Source organism: Panulirus ornatus, chromosome 6 (assembly GCF_036320965.1).
Source record: "Panulirus ornatus isolate Po-2019 chromosome 6, ASM3632096v1, whole genome shotgun sequence".
Classification (NCBI taxonomy): Eukaryota; Metazoa; Arthropoda; class Malacostraca; order Decapoda; family Palinuridae; genus Panulirus; species Panulirus ornatus.
Genome location: NC_092229.1, coordinates 7,782,668 through 7,801,301, shown reverse-complemented (window position 1 = coordinate 7,801,301; position 18,634 = coordinate 7,782,668). Strand labels below are relative to the sequence as shown.

At 43.7% G+C, this 18,634-nt stretch overlaps 1 protein-coding gene across 1 annotated transcript in view; it reads left to right on the top strand.

Moving 5' to 3' along the window:
* The window catches only part of LOC139749265 (LIM/homeobox protein Awh-like), a 154,734-nt gene that overhangs the window by 115,571 nt on the left and 20,529 nt on the right, over positions 1–18,634 (top strand). The window contains exons 3-4 of the mRNA XM_071663002.1: positions 4,773–4,990; positions 10,228–10,461. Of these exons, the coding sequence (XP_071519103.1) occupies positions 4,773–4,990; positions 10,228–10,461 (452 nt within the window). The remainder of the gene's footprint in view (positions 1–4,772; positions 4,991–10,227; positions 10,462–18,634) is intronic.

The window sequence follows — 18,634 nt, the reverse complement described above, 5'->3', positions numbered from 1 at the left end:
AATTGGAGCACGTTTGTGCCACCTGCGAGTGTGATGATGACTTAGCCTCTGACCTGACCCTTGAGGGTGAGGTCAGAGGTGATCATTTGGTCACTGACCGACCGACCCACCCACACACCCACCCACCCTCCTCCTCTCCGGCTGTTAGAGTAATCGTACTCCCGCCTTCGCCACCTGTCTTGTGGTGTGTGAGGAGTACATGGCTCCACTCATTCAACGATTACTCTCCTCCCCACCTCCTCCTCCTCCTCCTTCTCCTCTTCCTTCTCCTCCTCCTCCTCCTCCTCCTCCTTCTTCTTCTTCTTCTTCTTCTTCTTCTTCTTCTTCTTCTTCTTCTTCTTCCTCTCCTCCTCCTCCTCCTCCTCCTCCTCCTCCTCCTCCTCCTCCTCCTCCTCCTCCTCCTTCAGCGTAGTGTGGCCAGGGGCTTCACGTGATTTAGAGACGCCGTGAGTGAATCAAGCATTGAGGTTAGAATGGGAGGGTTGATAAGCGGAAGTGCTTTCGACTTAACTCTGTCTAATGAGAGTGTAAAGCTAGAACCTCCTCAGATGTGAGAGCAATGCTCCGTACAGGGACGGATCAAGCTATGATCGGAGCAACTGTTTCAAAAGTAAAGTTTTAGAATATTTGGCTCCAAATCTCATCGAAGCAAACTTTGTTATTGGTGCAAGACAGCATAGGTGATGCCAGGTATGCAGTGGTGTGACGTGTGGAGGTGGGAAAGCTGCTGACCTGACCTAAAAACCAGATCAAAGACAACCAAAGTACCGAAGTGTCGCACCGTCGTGAGCAAGAGGTTAAAGTCTGGATCACTGTGTTGTTTACCTGTGTCGAGAATCACACCTTCAGGACAGATGGTACTACATTGCCAGCGTGGGCTGACTCCCAGGGAGAATGATCAGTCTGGTGGGGGGATATATCCTGTGTGTGTATATATATATCAGGAAGGCACAGGGTCAGGTTGGACAGAGGGCTGTGTACTGCCGTCTCTCTCATGCCAACCACACTCTGTGTCCTGGGGAATGTCCCCGCCACCGCTGCTGGTCCCGCCGACAGTAGTCTTGCTCGTGTCACACTCGGTGACCCCGAGGGCGAGGCACCACAGTTACAGCCAAGGAGCATGAAATATATCAAGCCGGGACGAGGCTGCCTCTCTCTCTCTCTCTCTCTCTCTCTCTCTCTCTCTCTCTCTCTCTCTCTCTCTCTCTCTCTCTCTCTCTCTCTCTCTCTCTCCTCAGCGATCGACCGCGATGCGTCTCCTTGTCACAGTCCAAACGCGGCCGTGTGAGGTACGCAAGGACTGGGGGTGGGTGGCCCTCACACACACCCACATCGATCCCCCGCTCGGCCGCGGCTTGTTTACAAATACGTCCAATTAAGTCAGTAATGCGGGTCCTTTCTGAGGGTGTGGTGGCCGTGGCCTCCCGATAGATCACGACCGTGTCACACCAGGACGGTCGCCCACTGTCCTCATACATCATGTTGTGTGAGTACGTGGCGCCCGCTACACCAACACTTACCTGTGTCGCCCCCGCCGATCCTGACCGGTTTACTTCGATGTTGTGTGGCTACGGAGGCGTGGATGGATGTGTGTGTGTGTGTGTGTGTGTGTGTGTGTGTGTGTGTGTGTGTGTGTGGTACACTGGACGTAAGTTTTGGGTGTATTTGGAGGGTCATTTACACCTAACCATTGGAGACTTTCCTGACGTATCCCACTTCGACACTTACACACAAACACGACGTTGACTCCCACAGGTCCTAGCTCCCTCCCTCGCATTCAGTGGAAGCAACGGGGTGTTGGAGGACTTCCCATGTAGGAAAACATCGAAATTATTAAGCAGGTAGTTCGTCCAGTGGAGGACTATTGACAGGTATAGATTACCTGCTGCCTCCTCCGACGCTCTTGGTGACGCTCACTCGCCTGCTTACACCAGGAGGAGAGAGAGGAACACACACACACACACACACACACACACACACACACACACACACAGTGCATCGTCCTCTGCTGACACACCGTTGCGCCAGTGTGCTGTACACCTGTCGTGTGATGAGGACATCCCTACACGGGATTTAGGATGCTATGCTCACCCGGTGGTGCCATGTGATCACATCTCGAGGAATGGGATCCAGTGTTGATAATGTCAGCCTTTGAAACCTTCTCGAAAGGGAAGATGTAGCCTTTTTGGGATGACCAATAGAGACCATTTAAAAGGCCATGCATGCATTATGACCATTTTTTTTTTTTTATACATATTCGCCATTTCCTGCGTTAGCAAGGCAGCGTTAAGAACAGAGGACTGAACCTTAGAGGGACATTTGAGCTATGACCTATATCCACACAAGCACTTTCCACAGTATAACACAATATTGGTTTAGTAAAGCCCCACACATGTGACTATCTGCTCACGGCGTTTGACTTTCCTCATCTGCATTTCCCATTACGGATCCTCAGCCTACTCTCTCGCAGTAGACAGTATGACTGACTGGTGTCATCAAGCTATGTGTGGCCACCGCTGCTCTCCATGCATCGCCTCAAGATCGACCACACTTCACGACACAGCTCAAGTGATTACTGTTCATATTACGGAGCAGGAGTTTTACACTCGTGTTGCCCCGTCTCTTACCTTTGTACATATATATATATATATATATATATATATATATATATATATATATATATATATATATATATATATATATATATATATATATACCTTGTCTTTGTACACACACCCTAGCCTGTGCCATGTACCCATCTTATCGACCTGTTCCTAAGGGGAGGATGAACAGCTGGATGGACTGTGGACCGATTGCCACGACTAGGCTTCGAACCTATACGGGTTTGATCCTAAGCGGCTGATGTATGCATGACGGTCAGTAACGCGAACCTCCACACCCCCACTGTACCAACCACCACTATAATAACCCCATGCTCACGGCCGCTACGTGGCCCGCTGGTTCAACCTGAGTCAGTATATTCAGATCTGACTTAGAGAACTTAAGTCTTGGACTGAAATAAACACAGGAGGGGTGACGTGCTGGATGCTTGGTACCGCTGGTAGTGGCATGTCGTCAAGTGCTACCGTTGTTGGGGACTGGCTGAGTACGAGTGATTGTGCAAACGAACCTCCAGTATGTAACACACACACACACACACACACACACACACACACACACACACACACACACAGAGGACCATTAGCCTTGACCCATACAAGGCCCATGTCCCAGATGAAATTTCACCCTACGTGCTCGAGATGTGTAAAGATACACTCGACAGAGCACTTGATATGTTGCTCAAAACGTCGCTGGTGAAGGGCACAGCGCCAAGGGAAAGGGGAGGGGAGAAACGTCATTGGCTATGCATAAGAAAGGAGAACGGGAGGAGCTGCTGAACTACAGTCCAGTCACCCTGGCAGGTGTTGTCTGTAAGTTTACTGGAGAAGTTAATCAGAAAACAGGGGGGTGTGACTTCCTGCAGTGGTGTGATCGCCAGAGGCAACTCGGTTCTAGGGAACGAACGGTTTAAATTTCTACGTACAGTACAGATTTGAAACGTGAGTTGTAAAGTCTTTTGACTCTGTGTTGTTGAACGTCTGTGGAGGTTGTAACTTTTGGAGTCTAGAGTACAAGTTTTCACACTGTTTTCGTAACGAGGTATGGGCTTAGAGCCTGAAGACTTGTTTGTATAGACGTGGGTTTAAGTCCATACACATTTGTTCGTGAAATGTATATCATTAATCTGTGAAGTTGTGTGTATAAAACATGGCCAGCACCTCCGTAGAGTTCCAACTTTTAAGATTGTAGTGCCCGGTGATGTTGTGATTATGAAACGTGGGTTGTAAATACCTAGGCTTCAAACTCCCCCCCTTTTTTTAAAAGTAAATTTGTTTGATATGATGTTTGTGATTTCGTTAATATCTTGCATTTTGATGTTTTGTTTTCTTTTTCTGTGATGAATTGTACAAACCTTGGCACCGCACCTCCAGGTCTCCGGCGCTGATCCTCAATACATAACGGATCTCCCTGAGGGGATGTATAACCCCACTCGACCCAGTTCCCACGGACGTGGGAGAGAGGACGTGGCTTCGGCGCATTATGCATGGCAACTGGGGAGTGGATGTGAGCGATTGAGGTCATGTCTTCCTCTGTTTCTGGAGCTACATCTTTAACACGGGAAACGGCGAACATCTTGTGTGTGTGTGTGTGTGTGTGTGTGTAGCTACATCTTGATATAGGTCATCCAGTAACAAGTGATACTGCAGGTATTCACCTTTACGTGTGTGGTAATCACTTTTGCAGATATTCTGTGAGTGTGGAAAGTTGTCCATCGGGCCAGGGCTCCTCAGGCGTTGGTGTTCCTGTGTTGTCATGACACAGTGAACAGCAGTTGGTACTGATTGCCGTCATGATAGGACAATACGGCAGTATCAATACTAGTAGTGTAGTGCCTTGGAGTACCTTAGGCCACCTCACATCACAGTCTCTCCCTCACAGAACCTCAGGCCGCCTCACATCACAGTCTCTCCCTCACAGAAACCTCAGGCCGCCTCACATCACAGTCTCTCCCTCACAGAACCTCAGGCCGCCTCACATCAGTCTCTCCCTCACAGAACCTCAGGCCGCCTCACATCACAGTCTCTCCCTCACAGAACCTCAGTCCGCCTCACATCACAGTCTCTCCCTCACAGAACCTCAGTCCGCCTCACATCACAGTCTCTCCCTCACAGAACCTCAGGCCGCCTCACATCACAGTCTCTCCCCGACAGGAACTTCGGAGCGAGGTGCGCCAAGTGTTGCCGCAGCATCGGTGCAGCAGACTGGGTGCGACGCGCCCGGGACCGCGTCTACCACTTGGCCTGCTTCGCCTGCGACGCCTGCAAGCGGCAGCTCAGCACGGGCGAGGAGTTCGCCCTCCACGACAGCCGCGTCCTCTGCAAGCAACACTACCTCGAGTCCATTGAGGGCGGCGCTACGAGTAATGACGGTGAGTGTCCATGCCTTGTGTAGGCCTTCAACACCCTCCTTCAGGTGGTACAGACATGCTACATTTTACGCTATGTTTAGCAAATATTGAAGGTGCTGAACGTGAGGATGGGTGTCTGTCGAGCGGCAGCCGTCTTCAGTAGCAGAGTTTGTCAGCGGTCCTGAGCACCTGCCCTCCCAGGGCCCCAGCCCTCACACGAACACCTCACACACCACATACAGTCTCCCTGACCCTCACATCAACACCTCACATACCACATATAGGCTTCCTCACCCTCACATCACCACCTCACACACCACATACAATCTCCCCTACCCTCACATCACCACCTCACACACCACATACAGTCTCCCTCACCCTCACATCAACACCTCACACACCACATACAATCTCTCCAACTAAAACAGAAGCTAAGGAATCTTTTTTACACTTGTCTGAAAACTAGGAATGCAGAACATACCTAACTTAGGAAAGACAGGTATAGACTAATATTGGTGTAGGTGTTTGGATGGCTCGTACCACATCCTGGCCCTGTCGCTTCTTCCTCACCCCCTTACTAAAGGAGCGAACAGTTATGGAAGCTCGTAATCATTAGCACACTCGTTGTGCGTGAAGAAAGATTTGCTCGAAGGTGCAATTGCAGGACGAGGCAATGCTTCAATTACGTGTACTTAATGGCCTCATTCAAGGATATTGCTGAAATACTAGAAACAAATATGAGGGTCAATGATTATGTTGCTGAGTGCTGAACGAGTTAATCTGTTGCCCAAACACATTTTTTTTAACCCAGTTGCTTTATACGCCCACCGGATGTGTGATACAACAACCATAGTTATAACACTGTCATCAGTTGTTGCTGGCCAGGTTGCAGAGGGTAGCGTGCGGATCCCGACTCAGTGGGCAGGAAGATCCGACCCCCTGGTAGACCCAGTGTGTACATAAGGAGCGGGGAGAGCGGTGTCTGCATGGTGTTCCTATCCTATCCTATCGCATGTTGTTCTTATCCCACTGGTGTCAGAACTTGCAACTGCAGATGAATGGATACGTTCATTTCTTATTTCATGGCAACGTACAAAATGACAGGGAACTTTTACAGTCATTAATTGTAACTTTAACTGTTGTAGTTACAGTCAGATCTGGTTGGTCGACAGGGGTTCTGTACCTTCCACTGTCACTCATCTTCATCTCTGGTTTTCCTCTTGGTTTAGTACACTGACCTGTTGACGGCGGGGAAGGAAAATTACGGAACTGATGGGAAAATTTTATACACTGGAATCATTCATTTCCGTGAGATGTGAACGCTGTGGACGAATGTATTTTTTTTTTTTTGTGCTTAATTTTTCGTGAACGGAGTTCATATTTACGGCCTTTCCCACCGTCGTTCTCAGTGGGGATGGGACGCCTTTGCGCCCTCAGCCCGCACCACTCCTGACGTGTCTGCCACCTACTCACGCCCCCACACCTTCACACCTCATATTGATCCCAGCGGATGTTGGAGGAGGCGGGGGGCGCCTTGTCTAGCTGCCTCTCCTCGAAACTTTTGCACGCCTCCCTTTTTCTTCATGTACCCGTACCAGGATCATCGTCCCGTCTCTCCCACACTGCGACCTGCCGCTGTCTGTGGCGAAGGAGTCACGGATGTTTTGACCCGACCTTCTGAATAAGTCTTGTTCCCCTCGATGAATGGAAGCCTTGATTCGAGTGTTGGGCCGGCGACCACAGGAGCAGAGGACGAACTTCAGGATAAGAACGAAATCCATAAAGAACCAAGCACTTGAAGTCACGCTTGAGGATAAGGCTACGAATATAACCTGGTTGTTCCACACAAGATATTTGCACCACATTCCTTTGTTCCCGCATCTGCAAGGGGAATAATGGCCGTCAGTTCAAGGACTTGGAGAGCAGTCTACAGTCAACTTCGAGAGCCAGGAGAACTCGTAATGGCATTTTCCCTCAGGTCATGTATCGCGAAGCCTTGGGATACTTGCTTATTTAGGCACTGAAGACTCAGTGGTGGCCAGAGGCGTCTTGCAACAGGGGCGCCTCAGACTAATACTGCAGGACATCCACCACAACACATTACCTTCACGTAATAGGTGTTGAGATGACTGGCAGACCTCAAGATAGGGGGAGGTGGTATACATAAGACCAGGGAAGAGGATGGTGTAGGGATTCCATAGCGCAGGTGTGGGTTCGACTGGCTGGGCCGACACTTGCTGCTGCCGTCGTCGCCACACCGAGAGCTCCCGCGGGCCCTGGGGGAATGGTCGGCATTTTATAGCTCCCCTGAGGAACGTCCCGGGGATAGGAGGCTGACGGGGACCCACACGTAAGTGAAAGACCGCAAAGAGAAATTGATTGTCTCGATATGATTTGTTGATCATTCATAATTTCTGTTGTTTGGTCGATTAATTGATAATTTCAGATTCCTCCGCCCCTTCGTCCGGGCTCCGTCGAGGCCCTTGGACACGTAGATATTGCCATGGCTTTCCTCGCCGTCTTGATGGGCCTGACGCAACCGCAGCAGCAGACCCGTGGCTCCCAGCAAGTCCTCGCTGCCCACTGGCTTAACCAAGGAGGAGAGACAGGTGGGCGTCCCGTGCACCGAGTGAATGACTCCAGACCTTTTCACTTCATTCACAACAGCTGGACAAATTACCGTACCTGAAATATTAAGGTTTTAGGCTCGGACGCAAGGGGGGGTAAGTTTCCTCAAACGGAGGGTCATTCTCTTGAACGACACCAGCAGTGGACGTTGACCGACCTTGTAAGTCAGAATAGAAATTGATATTGAAGGGCTCTGTGGCGTGACGTCAGCAGCATGTTTATAACCTGAATGTGGTATAATCAACAGTAGAATAATTTCATGACAGCGCAGCAATATACCATGTTGTGTAATGATTTTCGTAGATGATAATGACTTCATTAATCGTCTGAACTACTGTACAAGCGTTCCACAATGTCTTGCTACGCTTATGTATATGTTTGAATGGCAAAAAAAGAAAAGAAAATTCTGAGCATCTCCCCTCCAGCTGTACGAAGAATTGATTAGTTCCTCTTTGGTCGCAGTTGACTGGAGTATTTATCACTCGGTTATGATATACTTGTATGTTGTAGGGGAGTGAAATGTACCTCTCATGACCCCGGAGGAGGCTAGGTACAGGCCCGTGTTGTGTGGTGACGTTTGACGTAAGGGCCGAGTTACAGAAGGGTGATATCTTCCATTAGTGGAGGCAGGCAATGTGTCTTCGGCTCAGCACTAACCTGCACCTCTGCAGTACAGCACCAGAGTTGCTGCTGTAGTTAATCATAGGTAAAAAAAGAGACACCAGAGTTGCTGCTGTAGTTAATCATAGGTAAAAAAAAAAAGACACTAGAGTTGCTGCTGTAGTTAATCATAGGTAAAAAAAAAGAAATTATCCCACAGGACAGATTGGAAGGAGAGGAATAAGTTTAAAATGGAAGAATCTCAAAGATCAGAAAATGAAGTATTGGGAAGTAGAAAAGCAGACGAGGAGGTTGGGGGGAGGGAAGAACTGTTCTGCCACACTGCAGGAGACGACAGTAAGCCATTCTGTGACCTGAGGAAACACCAGAAATCACCGAGACTTCGACTTATTTTTTTTTTACACGCAGATAATACCCAGTCTAGGAGCATTACCTGAGTACACAAACTACTAACCTCCTTTCTTTTCCCCTGATGAGTGTCACAGTTTTTTCGGCTGCGGATGTAATACATTCCTCATAAGACAAGAATAGCCTCCAGACCTCTGACCGTCTACTACTCATAGATGAAGGAGCCGAGGTATGACGTGCCCAACACTTGTGTGTCAGCTACCTCCCTTACATGATGAAGAAGACGAGAGACTGGTCTTCCTATGGTGGACATTCTGCATGTAAACACCCAAAAAAGAAATTTTCACCTTAAAAAATTGCATTGTGCTGAACTCACTGTCAACAGAATATATTTCCCTTGTCTGCTGTATATGGACGACTGCAAGAGAAAATTAAGTGTTTTATTTTCCGAAAAAGATGAAGTTAAAGTCGAATGGAATAACTACAAAGCGAATCTGAAACCAAAGACAAGTCAGAAATATGGTTTTCTGTCTGTATTCAAATTAAGGTACCAGAAGACGTAGCTGATTCTTTCAACGCGTCCTCAATTCAGATTAAGCTGTGTTAGGTCTTTGTTTTCTGGACGCTGAATTGTTGGAAAGTCCGTAAGAGCTCAACGGCTAAGGGTACACAAACCATTCCTAAGTCGCTATATGGCCCTTACAGCAATACGTGACCTGTTGATCCTCGTCATCCGTACTCTTGTCGCAGCTGTGACTAGGAACTGAGAGCCGGGAGTGTTGCACAGTGGCAACACGTCCTCCATAGGCTGCTCGTAAGTCTCCCAAGACTCGACCAGCCACTCTTGAGTCTATGCACTGTACTGCATGGATGGATAACACATGGTCGCCCTGTTTCTACACTTACGAGTCGATAGCTCCTTTGGCCTCGCTCATACTGCCGACCTAGAATGATTGGTATGGAATAGAGACAAGAGGTTATCACAAGAGGTCTTACCTTTCGAGAAGCATATAATTTTTCACTTGACGTGAAAGTTATAGATTCGTGGGGATTGGATGATAGTTTCGAAGTGGTAGATTGGCAAGGACAGCTGAGCCACCAACGGCATAGGGGAGCTGTTGAATCGGAGGAGGTGCTGTAGCCAAGGTGTTCCACGACCACCACCTTGATAGCTATGGGCACGTCCGCCTCGCTAGAAGTTTGGACGACAGCTTTAGCAGGCGGTGGCCTTACGACACCCCCCCACCTGCAAACAAAAGGGTTTTTACCTTCGATAAACTTTTAAGACATCTCGTTTATCGCTGGCTCGAACTGGACAAGTGGTTTCACCACTTACATGCAGTGGGATATATGGCTCATGGTGCGCCCATGTAATCCTCCAGTGAGTATCTCGCCAAGCATGTAAGATGCCTATCACCGACGCGGGTTTTGAACACTAATTCTTATTTGACGGTATTCTAAGATAGCCAAAATTTTATCTCCCCTCTTTCACATAGCACTGAAATGTTCCTCAGAGAGATTGTGCATTTTCATGTCAAAAAAAAAAAAACGTAGCCAAAGAAAAACGTTTGTGTTAAGTGTACATATTTAGCGATGGAGAGCTAGGTGTAGAGGCATTGGTCCCTGCTTGGTAATGTTAGCGAGGTGGGTTCTTGTTCCAGAGAACACGGACGGAGAGGGGAGCCAGCGGAAGAGCAAGCGGGTACGGACGACTTTCACGGACGAACAGCTGCAGGTCCTCCAGGCGAATTTCCAGATAGATTCTAACCCCGACAGTCAGGACCTGGAGCGCATCGCCCAGCTGACTGGCCTGAGCAAGAGGGTGACGCAAGTCTGGTTCCAGAACTCTCGGGCGCGCCAGAAGAAGCACATGTCGTCTAAGAAACAACAGCAAGGTACGCTACACTCCCTCACTCACTCACTTTGTAGCTCTCTACCCATCCCTCCCTCCCTCTCTCACACACACACACTGGACCTTGCCAGTACTTGTTCGCATGTTGGAGTAGTAGGGATAGTGCAGTAGCTTAACACTGAGAGAGAGAGAGGAGAAAAAACTGTTTAAGATAATCCCTTCCAGTGACTTTAATTCCGAGGAGGAAACAGCTTGGAAGAGCTGGACATCATCGTACCTTTGAGCTGATGATGGTACCTGGAAAGCCTGGCTTTGGGGATGAAGTGAAAGATTGGATCTGTCGTCCCTCACGTTGTCAGTGTTTGAGGAGGTGATTGACCACGTCGTTTTGTTAATCATTGTGGTTGACCTGACGGTGGAAGGTCACACGTGCCCGAGGGTCGCCCAGGTCAGGCACAGACGACGGAGGAGGAGGATTGAGTTACGTCGTAGACAGCGAAAAGAATAAAAAAGTAAGACAAAAAAAAGGAACAGATGAGAAGGCAAGGAAGATAAAGACAGCTCTCAGGACTATACCTAGCTTCATGCGGCGGTGGAAGAGAGGCCTGGTTGTGTGGCCAGGAGGAGGCATGCCAGGTGTATGGTCAGCACGAGGCAGGCCAGGTGTATGGCCAGCAGGAGGCAAGCCTGGTGTCGCCGTTGCACCATACCTCGTGAATGGATGAGTTGGCGCAACAGATGTTAACACCCTGACCGTCTAAACTGACAGATAGTTGACAAGTTGACGGTAATACAGCAGTAATTATGACATGATGATGATGATGATGATGATTATAATCATGGTCCTATTTACCTTATCGTAATGACAGAAATGACCAATTGTAAACCCATGCTGTATTGTCACCCTCGAAGGATGATGATGTCTATTGAGACACACAAGAACCCTGCCACTGGTCACAGAGGACTCGTGACCTACCTTAGGACCCTGCCACTGGTCACACAGGACCCCTGGCCTACCCTAGGACTCCGCCACTGGTCATGTAGGACCCCTAGCCTACACCAGGACCCTGCCACTGGTCATGGAGGATCCCCAGCCTACCTTAGGGCCCTGCCACTGGTCACACAGGACCCCTGGTCTACCCTAGGACCATACCACTGGTCACACAGGAACCCTGGCCTACCCGAGGACGTACCACTGGTCACACAGGGCCCCTGGCCTACCCTAGGACCCTGCCACTGGTCACACAGGGCCCCTGGCCTACCCGAGGACCTACCACTGGTCACACAGGACCCCTGGTCTACCCCGGGACTCCGCCACTAGTCATGTAGGACCCCATGCTGCTACACCAGACCTCATGGCTAAGTCATGAGATCTTTCCATCAGTACAAGACTCGAGTCATCCCCTGCTTGTGGTCCTTGTCCTGGCACTCGGCGTAGCACTTAAGTGGAGCGAGAGAATGATGAGTGTCAGATTAACCCCTCAAGGACGACGTTACGACACTTGAGCACGACGCTACGACCCTTGAGCCCATGGGTCACGCTGTCTTACCTGAGTCGCATGATTGTGCTTCAGTGATTATACCGTTGTGCTTCAAGGGTCGTACCGCCGTGCTTCAATGGTCATACCGTCGTGCTTCAAGGGTCGTACCGTCGTGCTTCAAGGGTCGTACGGCCGTGCTCAAGGGTCGTACCGCCGTGCTTCAAGGGTCGTACGGCCGTGCTCAAGGGTCGTACCGTCATGCTTCAAGGGTCGTACCGTCGTGCTTCAAGGGTCGTACGGCCGTGCTCAAGGGTCGTACCGTCGTGCTTCAAGGGTCGTACCGTCGTGCTTCAAGGGTCGTACCGTCGTGCTTCAAGGGTCGTACCGCCGTGCTTCAAGGGTCGTACAGCCGTGCTCAAGGGTCGTACAGCCGTGCTCAAGGGTCGTACCGCCGTGCTTCAATGGTCGTACCGTCATGCTTCAAGGGTCGTACCGCCGTGCTCAATGGTCGTGCCGCCGTGCCCAGTGGTCATACCGCCGTGCTCAGTGGTCGTCCCCGTCGTTCTCAAGGGTCGTACCGTCGTGTTCAAGGGATTAACGGAAAGACAGTATGGCTGCAGTTCAAACACATCAAGACTTACCCAAGAAATGGCCGCTGTATTTACCCACTTATACTGAAACAACTTCAGTATGCTCAAATAACCAGTATACACAACTTCAGTATACTTAGATAACTTCAGTGTACTTAAATAACTTCAGTCTACTGAAATAACTTCAGTATACTTAAATAACTTCAGTATGCTCAAATAACCAGTATACACAACTTCAGTAAACTTAAATAACTTCAGTATACTAATAACTTCAGTATACTTAAATAACTTCAATATACTCCATGCCAGCTTTCGAAATAGAGCGTACTTGCTTTACACGTTTGTTGCTGTAAATTCCGCCTTTTTTTTTAAACAGAAGTGAAACGACAGCAGCTCATAATATTCTCTTTTTTTATATCACTTTTCAATCTTGTTCGTTCGTGAAGTATTGACCAGCCAGCCAGCCAAACGCCGCTCTTCAGCAAACAGAATATTCAGTTACCGGCAACTCAGCAGACACAAGCAGACGACGGCTGCTGAGTAGACAGGAGTCCCATAGATATTTTCCATTTCATTTTTTGACGTAGCACGTGTCACGGTGACGTAATTACTGATGAATGGCGCGTGATTGGCCCAACATAGTCACGTGACTCAATTTTCCCGCCATTGAAAGGCACGTGTCTGCTGACTCAATTTGCGCGTCATAATGAAGGAGGCGGGAGAGGAAGGTGCCATGCATCGGTATCGTAAAGGTCGAATTTCATACGTGAAGAGCGACTTTGTCGGTCGTATTGGTCACATTCGGCAGAGCTTGTTGGTGTGGAACAATGCAAATGCGAGGGGCACCGCTGGAGAAAAGGTCTTCGCCCTTCTCCTCCTCCTCCCTCACAGCACACCTGACCTGCTCTCTTATCACCCAGAATTGACACACCTAAACACATTCGGCGAAAAGGAGGAGAAAAATAGAGATATTTTTGGCTCGGATCAGTTATTTTGTGTCCCTGATGGTCACCCAATACTAGCCATTACCAAATCATTTTGCTTGGTCGCTCAGGAGACCAGGAACATATTATAGTGAGCTTGTGCTGAGGAAATGTTGTTGTATTCGTTAGACTAAGTGATGACATCGGTCGCCATCCAGCGTCACACTGAAGACCCGATCAGAGATAAGGAGGAAGTACGGACTTGCCGCTCTGCACCTCCCGTCGTGGCTGGGGCTAAGCTGGGTCAATCCTAGGTTAGGTTAGCTTACGCTAACATGGCTTGTACGAAGTGGACTTGTGATGGCATGGATTGCTCTAACTTGTGCGCACTAGGCTTGTGATGGCCAGGTTTACGCTAACAAGGATTGTGCGTACTAGGCTTGTGATGACCAGGTTTACGCTAACAAGGATTGTGCGTACTAGGCTTGTGATGGCAAGGTTTACTTTAAAAAGCTTATGCGAACTTGGTTTGTGACGGGTCGCCTACGAGAAGATGCTTTTAGTGACAGCGACCAACAGATATCCAGTGAATACGAAACCAATAATCAATATCTCAGTTTTGAAACATAAAATTTCTTCAGGCCAAAAAATATATACCGGTACTATTTATTACCTGCAATTTTTCCCATTTTTCTAAGGTTGATCGATTATCTTTGAAAACCTCAGCGTAAAGATAATTTTTCATGCTCAGTTCGAATCTGGACTTAAAATGTTGTTTGGTGGCCATTAAATTTTTTTGTATTTGAGCATTCAATTTACCAAATTTTGAATGAGTCTTTTATCACTCGTTTCGTATTGAACTGAGTACCTATCGGTCAAGGGGAGGCATCAAGAGTTGTTTCCTGTTATAATTTCAAGTATGGGAGCCTGTTATAATGTTGTATTTGAATTTTGAAACAAAATGTTTTTTTTTCGGGCAAAAAAAAAAAAAACCCTGCCATTTTTGGCAATTTTTTTTAGGTTGGTAGATTTTTCTTCGAAACCTCCGTTTACAGACAACTTTTCATACTAAATTCGAATGTGAGCTTGAAATGTTGTTTGATGGCCGTTAATTTCTTTTTTTTCTTATTAAGCATTTAGTTTAACAAGTTTTGAAAGATTGTTTTTTTTTTCATTCGTTTCGTATTTATTGGTTACCTGTCGGTCAAAGGGGGGGAAGGGCATATTAAAGAGTTACTATTCATGATAATTTCAAGTACAGAAGTCCGTCACAATGTTCTATTTCAATTTTGAAATTAAATCTTTTATAGACAAACAAATACCCTGAATTATTACCTGCAATTTTTAGCATTTTTCTTAGGCTAATAAATTATCTTCAAAACCTCAGTATAATACAGATTTTTTATGCCCACTTCGAATCTTGGCTTGAAGTGTTGTTTGATGGCCACCAGATTTTTTTTTTTCATATATTAAACATTGAATGTACCAAATCTTGAATGATGATTTTATCTTTCGTTTCGTATTTATTGGGTACTTATCTGCTGGGGAGAAGTTAAAAGGTATTTTCCTCAGAAAAAGGATTTCTTTTGAAAACTCAACATTAGGAGTATATTTCATACTGAATACAAATCTAGGCTTAAAATATCATTTGGTCGTCTTTATGACCGTTAATTCCTCGGTCTTATGAAGTCAATCTTAAAGTAACGTATGATCATTTGCATAGATTTTACTGGGTATGTATCGGTAACTGAGAACATTCTGATATACTTTCCATGATTATTTCAAGTACAGAAAAGTGTTTGAATATCATATGATTCAATTTTGAAAAAAAAATGTTTTTAGAACTAAGAAATGCCCTGAACTGTTACCTGCAATTTTTGGTATTTTTCTAAGAAAATTGATATCCATTAAAAACTCATTATAAAGAGTATTTTTCATGCCGAATATAAATTCGTGCTTAGAATATAGTTTTTTAATCTTTATGACTGTAAATTGTGCAGTTTAATGAATTCAATTTTAAAGTATCATCCGACCATTTCCATCGTTTTTACTGGGTATCTAACGGTAATTAAGAGCATTCTGATATGTTTTCCATGATAATTTCAAGTATACAATTGTTTGAATATCATATGATTGAAATTTGAAAGGAAAAGTTTTTCGACCTTAAAAATGCAATTTTTGGCATTTTCCTCAAAAAAATAGATTTCTCTTAAAAACTCAGTATTAGGAGTATATTTCATGCTGAATACAAATCTAATTCTAAAATATCAATTGATCATCTTTATGACCGTTAATTACGCATTTTTATGAAGTCAATTTTGAAGTATCATTTGACCATTTTCATCGTATTACTAGGTATTTATCGGTAACAGAGCATTCTGATATATTTTCCATGATTATTTCATGTATAGAATTGTTTCAATGTCGTATGATTCAATTTTGAAAAAAAAAAAGAAAAGTTTTTTGGGGTAATCCGTAATTACTGATTTTTTTTTTTAATAGATTTTATTGACATTTTCAGCATAAATACATTTATGTATGCTGAATACGAATCTGTGGTCAAATCTAAAAATTCGTATAATTACTCAAATAATTAGCATTTAAATTTATTCATAATTAGTCCAGGTGGTAATTAAACGGTTAATATTATGAATTACAGTCTTTTGACTCCAAATACTTCAATACCATGTAAAATAACATCTTTACACAGATTTTCATTAAAATCTGGGGAAGTTGAAAATCTGAGCAAAAAAAAATACAAGGCTATATCCTGGGATTTTTCTTCATTTTTTTTTAATAGACTTTCTTGAAATTTTCAGCATAGATACTTTTACGTGGTCTGAATACGAATGTGTGGTCAAAATCTAAAAATTCGTATAATTACTTGAGTAATTAGCATTTAAATTTTAACATAATTAGCCCAGGTGCTAATTAAACGTTTAATATTATGAATTACAGTCTTTTGACTCCAAATACTTAAATACCATGTAAAATAGCATCTGTACACAGATTTTCATTAAAATCTGAGGAAGTTGAAAATCAGAGCAAAAAATTTTTCTTGATTTTTTTGAAAAAATAGATTTTCTGGAAATTTTCAGCATAGATACTTTTACGTGTTCTGAATACGAATATGTGGTCAAAATCTAAAAATTCGTATAATTACTTGAGTAATTAGCATTTAAAAATTGTAACATAATTAGTCCAGGTGCTAATTAACCGGTTAATATCATCAATTACAGTCTTTTGACTCCAAATACGTAAATATCATATAAAATAACATCTGTACACAGATTTTCAATAAAATCTGAGGAAGTTGAAAATCTGAGCAAAAAAAAATGCAAGGCTATAGCCTTGGATTTTTCTTGATTTTTTTGAAAAAATAGATTTTCTTGAAATTTTCAGTATAGATGCCTATACGTGTGCTGAATACGAATCTGTGGAAAAAATCTAAAAATTCGTATAATTAGTCGAGTAATTAGCATCTAAATTTTATAATTACTCCAGGTGCTAATTAACCGATTAATATCATTAATTACAGTCTTTGACTCCAAATACGTAAATACCATAAAAAATAACATCTATACACAATTTTTCATTAAAATCTAAGGAAGTTGAAAATCTAAGAAAAAAAATGCCTTGGATTTTTCTTGATTTTTTTGAAAAAATAGATTTTCTAGAAATTTTCAGCATAGATACATTTATGTATGCTGAATACGAATCTGTGGTCAAAATCTAAAAATTCGTATAATTACTCGAATAATTAGCATTTAAATTTATTCATAATTAGTCCAGGTGCTAATTAAACGGTTAATATTATGAATTACAGTCTTTTGACTCCAAATACTTCAATACCATGTAAAATAACATCTTTACACAGATTTTCATTAAAATCTGGGGAAGTTGAAAATCTGAGCAAAAAAAATACAAGGCTATATCCGGGGATTTTCTTCATTTTTTTTTTAATAGACTTTCTTGAAATTTTCAACATAGATACTTTTACGTGGTCTGAATAGGAATGTGTGGTCAAAATCTAAAAATTCGTATAATTACTTTAGTAATTAGCATTTAAATTTTAACATAATTAGCCCAGGTGCTAATTAAACGTTTAATATTATGAATTACAGTCTTTTGACTCCAAATACTTAAATACCATGTAAAATAGCATCTGTACACAGATTTTCATTAAAATCTGAGGAAGTTGAAAATCAGAGTAAAAAATTTTTCTTGATTTTTTTGAAAAAATAGATTTTCTGGAAATTCTCAGCATAGATACTTCTACGTGTTCTGAATACGAATCTGTGGTCAAAATCTAAAAATTCGTATAATTACTTGAGTAATTAGCATTTAAAAATTGTAACATAATTAGTCCAGGTGCTAATTAACCGGTTAATATCATCAATTACAGTCTTTTGACTCCAAATACGTAAATATCATATAAAATAACATCTGTACACAGATTTTCATTAAAATCTGAGGAAGTTGAAAATCTGAGCAAAAAAAATGCAAGGCTATAGCCTTGGATTTTTCTTGATTTTTTTGAAAAAATAGATTTTCTTGAAATTTTCAATATAGATGCCTATACATGTGCTGAATACGAATCTGTGGAAAAAATCTAAAAATTCGTATAATTAGTCCAGTAATTAGCATCTAAATCTTATAATTAGTCCAGGTGCTAATTAACCGATTAATATCATTAATTACAGTCTTTGACTCCAAATACGTAAATACCATAAAAAATAACATCAATACACAATTTTTCATTAAAATCTTAGGAAGTTGAAAATCTGAGAAAAAAAATGCCTTGGATTTTTCTTGATTTTTTTGAAAAAATAGATTTTCTAGAAACTTACAGCATAGATACATTTATGTATGCTGAATACGAATCTGTGGTCAAAATCTAAAAATTCGTATAATTACTCGAATAATTAGCATTTAAATTTATTCATAATTAGTCCAGGTGCTAATTAAACGGTTAATATTATGAATTACAGTCTTTTGACTCCAAATACTTCAATACCATGTAAAATAACATCTTTACACAGATTTTCATTAAAATCTGGGGAAGTTGAAAATCTGAGCAAAAAAAATACAAGGCTATATCCGGGGATTTTCTTCATTTTTTTTTTTAATAGACTTTCTTGAAATTTTCAACATAGATACTTTTACGTGGTCTGAATAGGAATGTGTGGTCAAAATCTAAAAATTCGTATAATTACTTTAGT